Source organism: Dermacentor variabilis, chromosome 5, assembly GCF_050947875.1.
Source record: "Dermacentor variabilis isolate Ectoservices chromosome 5, ASM5094787v1, whole genome shotgun sequence".
Taxonomy (NCBI): domain Eukaryota; kingdom Metazoa; phylum Arthropoda; class Arachnida; order Ixodida; family Ixodidae; genus Dermacentor; species Dermacentor variabilis.
The window spans coordinates 50,318,982-50,329,533 of record NC_134572.1 but is presented as its reverse complement, the minus strand read 5'-3'; the positions used below and the strand labels follow the sequence as shown (position 1 = coordinate 50,329,533).

Sequence of the window (10,552 nt, the reverse complement as noted above, 5' to 3'; positions counted from 1 at the left end):
TCGCACGCGGCGCGTGCCAGCGCACACACCTTTGGAGGTCGGTTCGCCGCTATCGCGGTGTACGGCGTCGCCCGGCCCGGGGGCGCGTGACCGTAATCGCGGAACTCGCCCTCCCTAGTCCTCCCATCTTGCAATGTCAACAAAATGCCGTACGCAGCCTTGACGGCTGCGCGCCAGCGATCACAGGACCGAAAGCGAAACGCCATCATAAAAAAGAGTTGAGGGGGGCATATTTTGCCGGCGCCAGAATGTCGCGCCGGAGTACGCGCTCCGCGTTTCACCGTCTCGCCGCATGGGGCGCAGCGACCCAAGCCTTCCCTCTCTCCTTTCATGACGTTACGTGTGTGGCAGCCAATAGCAGTCACGCGCCAGAATGGCGCCTTGGCCATCTGCCGAGCGAGACCGGACGCGGCGCAGTTTGCGTTCGAGCACGTGATCCTACGCTTCAGAAGGGAAGTCATCAGCGCGCGCCACCGCACACCCCTCATTCATTCTCGGACCGTCGGGCAGTTCACTTGTGCAAGCTCCCTCGTATACGCAAACTCAGCAGCCATGGCCTTTATGATGCCAGTTGTGAAGAACGACTACATGATCTACCAGCAGAACGGTAGCAGCTCCAAGTCCCGGCGCAGTTCATCCTGCAGTATGAGCAGCCGTGCTTCCCGAGGCCCCGCGTCGGGCCAGACCAGCCTGTCCTGTTCGCCTGGCAGCGACGTCGAGGAGCGGTTACGTGCCGTCGAGTCCGAGCGGGGTACCCGGAGAACGTCGCGCATAATGGACGTGCCCGTGGCACCGAGATCGGCCTCACAGTCTTCCCTCTACAAGAAGTTCCACAGCAGAGTCGTGGACAAATTGAGGAAGACCCTGCGCTCCAAAGACGACTCCGTCGTCAGCACCGAGAACACGTCGGTTGTGCAGAAGAGCGGCCTGGCGTCGTCGTGATGTTGGCTTCCCCCATCTTAGCCGTTCCACTGCACCCATAGACTTGCGACTGTACCACGGCGTCCGTTAGCACCTTTTGTTACGCGCGAACGTTCATTTTCGTGGGACCACCGCCTGGTGCTCTCGCGCGGCACCGCGTTCCTTCGGTTCATAAGCCGCTGTGTACATATGTAGAGCGCTTCGGATTTCACGTGCCCTGCGGCGCAGGTAAGGGAGCATGCCAATGCCCCTGTGATGTATGGTCACCCGTGACTGGAACCTAACGGTGCTTGCCTGCTGCCCAACATCTCTGTCTGCGCTGCATTCATCCGGCCGGCCCACCGCGGCCCGAAACACCGGCGCGCCAGTTGTGCTGCTCATTCCGCGGGCCTTAAGTTATGTAACAAACGCTGAATGCAATTGTGTATATATATTCTGTATCTATTGTATATCGCGAGCATTTGACATTGTGCTGGCGATCAACTGCACGAAGAACGCAAAAAAATGTTTCAATAAATGGCGCGGCAGATCCTTGACCCCTTACAGGGCGGGTCTGCCGGCCTTACCGAGCACGCTGAGCAAGTTCTTACTCGCTTTTTGGCCACGTCGTACTCTCCCGCCAAGAGGGATGCGATGTTGCATGCTGCTGCGAGCGCGCTTTGTTTCCTTTTCAGATAAAGGTATCCAGCGTGCAGAAAAATGCACCGCTCCACGCCAATCTTATCGTTTGGCGGACGTGGGTGCGGCCCGAGTCGAATGAATGGAGGGGCGCTGTCGATCGCAGGAAACGGCGCACCGCCGCTCCGTTTGCACGGCCGCGCCGAGTGGAAAATTCCCGGCGCTTGGCGCCTCTCTTCCCATTGGTCGGCGGCCGCCGCACCCCCGCCGCGGCCCGCTGGATTGGGACAGCGTCGGCGGCGTGGCGCGAAAAGAAACAAAAGCGCAAAGCCTCTTTTCCTCCACGTTTGAACGCAGAGGAAAGCGCTGCTCTCGCTCGGAGCGCCGTGCCTCCTCGCAAAACGACGCTGCTCTTCGATCCGTTCTTGCCGCCACGCGATTTGGAATGCGTGGCTGCTTCGTAAGCGGGTCATTTTTTCTTCTCGAGCCCCGCCCGTGCCTCTCCACCGTACAAGCTTGTCTGCGAAGCTGCAGGCGACTCGGCGCGCGTCTATTAAAAATCTCATGCGCTCCCGTTGATCATCTATTCATATCTGTTCCTCTATTAGTAGAGTGAGTAAGGATGGGCAGGCTCGCGATTCTTGCATTCACATAGGTATATAGTATGTAGACACATTCCGGATAGCTGGCATCCGGGATGGTGAGCTGTAGTTGGAGAGGTACAGAGTGTACACGATGCGCAAGTATCAAAGAGAACTCATTGTTTAGCGCAAACTGAAATAAATGTTCGGTAATTTTGAACGCTAGAACGATACGTTAGATGGAATCGCTGTTTAAACACTCATTAGTGCTCTCTAATGTCGGAACACATCCGGTTCTGCTTAGCATGCCGCCGGTTTGTTGTAACATACGTTGTTTTTGTGTGAAGTATTTGTTTTCATAAGTTTAGTTGTGGTCTTGCTCAAACATGTACGTAATTGTTAATAATCTCATATCTACAAGAAACACACCTTCAAACTCCTCACGACCCTATATAAATTGCTCAACGGCGTTTCCGGACTTACTACGAGGAAAGTTCTTACAATTTCTTTCAGGGGCTCTTCAGTCAGCCTTCGAAATGGTGACTAGTAATCTGTACCTAAACGTAAACTTAAATCCGATTTTGGTAACCATTAGCCGCCCAAAGGATAAGGAAAAAAAATATTTCCACTTTTTTTTAGTTAATGCTAAAGACATATATCGCTTACAGGTGAAATAAGGATAAAACACAAATCCATTCACCAATGGCGTTCCACATCACTTGACACGAGCTAAGAATGATAGTCGTCAAGGGAGAGAGAGAAAAGGATGCATAGAAAGGCATGGAAGTTAACCAGCGGTAGTTCCGGTTGGCTATCCTGCACGGAGGAAGGAGTAGGGGGAAAAAAAGGAGTGGAAGGGGGAGACAGAGAGACAAGCACGAACCGCGTACACTATAGAGCGGTAGGGGGCGGCGTTCTTAAAATCTATCGTGAAGACCCATAGACCGCTGGCACCTTAGTAACGCGAGTATGCCTTCAGCACGGACGTTCTTTGGGAGCTCAAAACAACGCACACACTGAACGAGCCGTCGTGGCAGCAACAATAATTAAGTGAAAGTGGTGTCAGAGGTGGACTCGCCAGCAGTCTTTGAAACCAGCTGTCACAAGTCCAGCAGGATATTGTTCTTCCTACTCCACCCACCATCTCAGGCCATGTCGCTGCACATCATCGACCTGTAGCGAAATGTGAAAATATGGAACACGCCCTGTATGGCGTACACTTAAAATGAGAATCAGGTACTGTGACTCAAAATAGAACTGTTAAAGGATGGTCGAAAGCCAAACAACTCTTTTGGAACTCTGGCATCGCATAATAGAAAAGAAAATCGGAAGACAACGCTGAACTTTCATTTTCCTGTCTCTTAGGCACCCAAAGAACGACGTCGATGACGTCATTCAGTGACGTCCTAAACGTCATGTTTTCTTTTCGCTGATCTAGGACCTTTTATTTCAATGAAATACCCCAAAAGCTGTCGAGCAGTATACTTTACTGTTGTACGCAGCACAATTCCTCGTATAATTAAGTACACTCAACTGGTCGTTCCCTCAGTCTATGACGTCACGGGGTGCTACCTCGGGAAATCGAAGGCGGCGACTCCCTATACCAACGTTTTTTCACGACGTTTTCTGGAACACGCGCTTCCAAGCACCAGATGTCGGTGAAAGCGACCTATTTGAATATTTCAGGCGTGTGATCTACATGCTTATAGCCCGGCCTCACGTTTTGGTTAGCGCCTCTTTAAAGAATTGAACGTCAAAATCGAAGAAAAAAAAGAAACGAGCGGCGGCTCGGAATCGGTTCCCCTGTCCAATCGATAAACTCCGATTTACACAACGCGTGCGTTTCGGGCATAGAGGTTAATGATTTTTGTCTCTTTCTATCTGCTTGAGTCCCACTTGCATCGCTTAGCAAAGCAGGGAGCCGTCCCGTGTTTCAAAAGTTTCGAACGTTCCGCATTACGCGTAAAGGCTACGAACTTCCCATATTGTAAAGGAGGAAGGAGACGCAATGCAAGCTTCGCATAAGAAGAGTTTTCGAGCTGGAGCGGGATTTACTGCCAAATACCTCGAAATCTGCTTTCCATTTTGCAAATTCCTTTCCTTAAAAGGGAAAAAAAGAAAAGAAAGGAGATAAAAGAACAAACTAAATCTTGTGTATTTCAATTTTCTTTGTGCAATTTACACTTTACGCTGCTTTACTTTCGGTTTTGCGAGTTTCATCTCCCATCCTCCCTCTAACCCCCGGCTTTTTGTCCAATAACCCCCCCCTCCCCTATTGAGTAAGCGCGATTGACTTGAGGTCCAAGCAAGAAAAAATTACTTTTGTGTTAAGGGTCGGCGGCGGTCCCTGGACAAAGACCCGTAACAATATCATACGAAGTGTGATCCTATATGCAACGGGGATGGCTAGATTTAACTGATTTCACCTTTGGCGCCTTACTTTACCCGTCCGTAATTTTCTTTTTACGTAGAAATTAAACACGGATATCGCTTGCTAATTAAATTTCTTGGTCACGAAGTGGACGGAGTCAGCACCTGCCATCGTTCCGTAGGTACTATGCACTCACGAAACTAATTTATGAAGAACTCATTAGGAAAATTACACAACTTGATCAAAAGTACGATCCCATGTTTGACGCAGTTGATAAAGTGAACGCATTGCTAATGGAGACGTAGAATATCCTGAAAACAGTACAAGCTGATTAGGAGTAGCTTTCAATTTTTCCAACCCAAAGGTGTGTCGGCACAAGAAGGCTATATTTAATGCGAACGCGTTGACATTGCGTAGGCAAAAAAAAAAGGGGGGGCACGCACTTTTTGTTTTTAATTGAAATGATTTTTCGCGGCAAGTTACAAGGCCATGGTGGCAGGTATAGTGCAAAGTTTACGGGCACACATTGGAATAATGAAACACGTTAATTTTGCACTGCCTGTCACCATAGATTCGTACCAACTAGGCCGATCAAGGTTCCTGTTGAGCTGCAAGAGTCACACAGACAATACCACGATATTATTATTCATTTCTGTGCAGCATGCGCTAAAGAGAAACTAAATAAAAAACGCGATTTCACATTAGCGAATTACCCTTCTATAATTATTTGAATTCTGGGGCACAGCGCGGTTTCCTGACAAATTGTCCGAAGAAGACCGGCAAGTGGTTATGATGCTCCAATCTCTGATGAATACTTTTCGAACGCACTTGAAGAACATGCACACTGCGTCAGCGCCAAGTGCAATGCAAGAGCTGGGATGCTTTCAATTCAGTACTTGCAAGTCTTGAGTGAGCATCATGGCTCAGCCGCAGCATTCTATTCGCACTGGAGTCAAAAAGGCTGGGTTTTACTTTAACGATATACAGCCACGTATTGCAACGAACTGCTGGCTCCTTGATTTTCACAAGTGACTTCAACGTGCATCGCCAGCTATGGGGAAGCACCAAGTTCAGCTTCAGCCAGCGGAATGACGGCAGCCTAATGTATCGGCGGAGCACTTGCTTGGACTTGAATGATTTCCAGGCGCTTTGCTGCGTGCACACACAGCGTTCCCCTCTATCCCGCTTTCCTCTTTCTATTTCCCCTTTTCTTCCCCCAGTGTAGGGTAGCAAACCGGACGGCTGACCTCCCTGCCATTCTCTCTCTCTCTCTCTCTCTCTCTCTCTCTCTCTCTCTCTCTCTCTCTCTCTCTCTCTCTCTCTCTCTATCTATCTATCTATCTATCTATCTATCTATCTATCTATCTATCTATCTCGAATTCTGGGGTTTTACGCGCCAAAACCACGATTCAATTATGAGGAACGCCGAAGCACCACATTAATTTTGGCCACCTGGTGCTCTTTAACTTGCACCTAGTGCACCGTACACGGCCGTTTCTGCAATTCGCCTACATCGAAATGCGGACAAACGCCAAAAAAAATTGTGGACCAACGCCAAAAGCACCATGCACTCTTACCGGGAGGAGAGGCGCGGTAGGCCAGAAAAATGGATAGACGGGTGGCGGCGCCACCTTCAAGTTCCCACACTCATACGCCGTGACGTCATGGATTTTGACGCCGTCTGCTAGGGCCTAGTTAACTGTCTATCGGTAAAAGTGGGCTACATTGTGTTTTACAAAAGCAAAAGATTGGACACGGCAAGCTTGTGGAACTTTTAGTAAGGCAACACAGCCCAAATAAGAAAATAACATCTTGAAATCGGTGACGTCCCACGGACGTATACGGCGATGGGGTTTTGGAGTCGAATTAAAATAAATAAATAAATAAATAAATAAATAAATAAATAAATAAATAAATAAATAAATAAATAAATAAACATTGAGCTTTGCTTTAACTTCTAACAACAATCAACTTATCATCGTGGAACTGTCAAAAATAGAGTTTTCAGAGAATTTGATATCAGGCTAAACTGACAGTTTTTGGCATTAGTGTCCCTCTAAGTGCATACTGGTAGAGCTCCTGCAATGTGCAAAAATAACTTCTACATAAGTAAATAAATGGAACGCCGTCAATAGAAAGCTTCTTGAGCAGTGAGCAACAGTAGTTTCAATGAACTATCATTGTTCTGGCTCGATAGGTGTTGAAGTTATGTTGAATATTACTTGAATTAATAGTAGCCCAATACTTCATGAAAGGAAATTCATAAACCACCTATGGAAGGGACTAGGTCCCGTATTCACAAAAATGTTCTGAGGCTGGAATCGTTCGTAAGAGTAGATGTCAGCAATGAGTGTTGGCGAACGTATTATTATCGAAAGCCACCGGTCAAGGGCAAACGGTACTCACGAACGAAATGCATTGTGAATCCTGCGCCTGCTCATCTACACTCTGACAAAAGTTTACACCCTTTGAGTCGTATCTTGCCACACAACAATAATTCTCCTCTGTCTTGTCCGCATTTCCTTTACTTTAACGCTGCGAGCCCGCGGTACTTCCCAGTAAGGAACGGCATGCACGTTATCAGCACGGCATAGCATTGCCGACAGGAAAGTAGCGGGCGCGGCGTTTTCAAGAAAGGAAACGCAAGCAAGGCAGATGGCGATTATCGGTGTGTGGCAGATATACACCCCAAAGTGTGCAACTGTGTTTAGAGTGCAGTATATGACAATATTCAAAGCTTCCGCGACGGTAAAGAAAAAGATACAAAATCTTCACACTTTTCTGCCCACCATCTTTAATTGGCACATTCGGCTGAGCCACAGTGGCATGGGTGTTCGTCTCACCTCAACACTAGCGTTTAGTTCTGTTGCCTCGAATGAATGACTGAACGCTGCGGTGTCGCGGACGCGCGGAGATGGAACAGAGGTTCCGCCGTGACCCAGCAAAACGCACCACTCACGTTTCGCAATGTTACGAAAGGAGGCCAAGGGAAACGAGCCTTTCGACACGTGACTGACATATCCTTGGTCGCTTTAAGACTATGGTGAAGAATCAAGAACACGAAATTAGTCAATTTAAAAACGGAAACACGACTGATTGATACGCTGCAACTGAAAGCGTGGTATACGACACCGTGGCTGCAATAAAGTGTTTTCTCTCTCTCATGGGCTGGGGCGTCCGGCATGCTGCTGAGCAAAATGGATGTCGAGGGTTCGACTCCTGACTGAAGCAAAGGAAATAGCTCCATCTATCGAAGCGTCGCCCGACCTTTCTGAGGAGCTTTAGCCTGGCTCATTCAATTTTTATCATACAGTGTGTTATAATTTGTCGGCCTTCATCGTTGCTTTGGGCGCTTATATATTACACAATATAGTACACAATTTCGCTTCTCGCGGTTAGCGAAAATGACTGATGGGACGGTCCCATGCCGTCCTTGAAAGACCATCGTAGTTCTTTTTTAAGCTTATAAAATGGTAAAAAATAAATGAAGAAAAATAGACAGGCTCAATGAGCCTAAAGCGCGGCCCTTGATTAAGCAAGCTTGAGGTCCTTGACTGAAGCCCCACTGTGTAAATGCAAATCAAATGCAATGGCGAGTGCGAACAAATGAAACTGTTATAAAGGGGCCATTGTCGGCTCACGCAGGTGGCGCTCACAAGAGAGAGCTACGTTATCGTTTTTTTAGGGTCTCGATTTAGGCCCCCCGAAAGAATAAGTAAAAAAAAAAAACATCGAACTGTTTCCTTCGAGGTGTACTGCATTCTCGGCCTTTTGTGGAAGCGCGCTTGTTCCGTTCAGTTCAGGCACTACACAAGAAGTTCATTTCTCTGCGGTAGAAGCATGCACGGAAAGGCGTAGGCCAGTGACTCCAGTTATTCACGCTCGTACAATAGCGTCGGTTGTACTGCAAAACGAATCCTGCAACAAACCGTCCATTTAAACGTGTCTGTCTCAACACTTTCACGCGAACGACGTTCAAAAGACACCGTGGTGTTACGTATTTGTGCAAGTGTATACGCCGTACCTTTTCTTCCCCACGCCTTGTGGCTGCAAAAGCCACCTGTGTTAAGTCACGTACGTGCTGCAACCGTCTCCACCTCCAAGAATCCAGCGCTTTTGTACAGAAGAAGCCTCCTGGTCAAAAGAAAAATTGTCGCTTCATTTAATAGTAGCTCACCGTTTATTGCCGGGAATATGTTCCACTGGCCAGAGCTCCGCAGCTCGCATTCACGTCTTACTATTTGATTTCGATTGTTTTCGCAATGAATACAGGAGCCCCCAGACTGCACTACTGTATAACTTCTTTCTCTCTATCTCTCTTTTCACACCATATATTACACAGCGCTCCTCGAAGCAGCCTCTGAGGAATACGATTGGATTGAGCTTTATCCGTGCTCTAAAATTGGACTCACTGAATCTCAAGCTGTCGCGCCATTTGCCCGCTTCCTTTAAGCATCTAGATAAAGTGCGCTGAGAGAATTAGAGCTTAGCTCTTGATTCTTGCGAATTCGTAACATTCGCTGGAATACGTTGCGCAATCGCACTCTCGCGTCTTTATTCTGGCTCTGAGCATAGTAGACGTCACGCAACCGTCCACAGAAATATTGCCACTATATAGGGTGTTTTCACGTAACTTGAACCAAGGATTTAAAGAAAAAAAGTGGTTAGCCGCAGCTGAATGAAACCAACGGCATATGGTTTGCCGTCATGTGGCGCTCCTCAGAGTATTCTTATATTACGCTTAATTGGTTAACTTACTAAGAGGAATTACGCAAAAATATTTAACATTCACTTTAGGGCCAAGTGCGTTACATTGCGTTGTAGAGGGGATTCTGAAACGACCGATCCAATTTTTTGTGCCAACGTACATGTTGCGTGGCGATCTTTTTTTTTTTTCGGCGTTTAAAGAAAGCCCGCGAAATATGAAATAAAACCACGTGACGACCGTATTGCGCTACCGTATTGCGCTACCGTATTGCAACGCTCTCAACCGCGCTTCGTGCGAAAGAATTGTGCGCGCGGACCGTGCCGAAGTGTCTGTCTGTGTAGCCGATTCCGCGGCACCGGGCATCGGCTACACAGTGCGTCAGCATCTTTAGCGGTGGCACACGAAAAGGAAGCGCCGTCGTCCTTGATAAGCGATAGTCTCGACGCACGGTTGACTGACTTAGTTTGAGTGTGCGTTTATATCATCTTTTTTTTTTTCATTCCTTATACCTTCACTAGGTGTATGTAAAAAGTTGTAGCAGGTGGAGATACACCTCATGTGTTTTCCGGTTATTGTCGCGAGGCATTACATCTTTCTGGAAGCTCGGACAGCAATATTTGTGGCTGAAGTTCAGGTACAGTTCGTGTCTGTTGAGTATAATAAACGACCGACGTTTCCTTTGTCTGTTTATCGAACACTCTCGGCGATGAATACAGCCCCTGATAACAAGGGCAGCCCTAATATAAAGCAATTTATTTATTTATTTATTTATTTATTTATTTATTTATTTATTTATCTGCAGCGCCACTACGGCATTAAAGCAGAAGGAGCTATAGAAACTGGGCAACATTACTTGTGAGTAAGGATAGCGTGAAATTAAACACGGCAGTTAAACACATCTCATTACGATAAATGCGAAAGGTGCCAGTAATAGATCATTCATAAACAAATCAAAGTGCAATAGACGGTAATAGCATACGCTATCGTCTTCAAGCTATAGCTGTCTACGGGGCATCCGGTACACATAACGTAGCGTTGCAGCGTTTGTCCACCACAGAACGTGCGCAGGGCGCTGTGCTCACCGACGGCATCCACTTTATTTTTATTATTTTATTTTCTCTTTGACTCAGCAATGCACTGTAACCACAAAGTATTTGCCAGAGTTCTCTGCTGTGCGCAATTATGCTTGCGCGAAGCCATTCGGAATGCTGATTCCGCCAGACAAGTGGCCGCTGCAGTTGGCACACTCATTTATTCAGTACACATCCAGCGACCGTACAAACTCGGCAAGAATCGCGCTGGAATTTGTCCTTCGCTTCTGGGAGAGTTTTCTGAAGGTCAATGTGTTATAAT

General features: G+C 47.4%; 1 protein-coding gene across 1 annotated transcript; it reads left to right on the top strand.

Annotated features, from left to right (window-relative positions):
- The first annotated feature begins 414 nt into the window (after positions 1–414).
- Positions 415–1,491, top strand: LOC142582586 (uncharacterized). Its single transcript, XM_075692458.1, has one exon. It carries the CDS (start codon positions 553–555, stop codon positions 940–942), a length of 390 nt encoding a protein of 129 aa, XP_075548573.1. The 5' UTR covers positions 415–552; the 3' UTR covers positions 943–1,491.
- Positions 1,492–10,552: the final 9,061 nt, after the last annotated feature.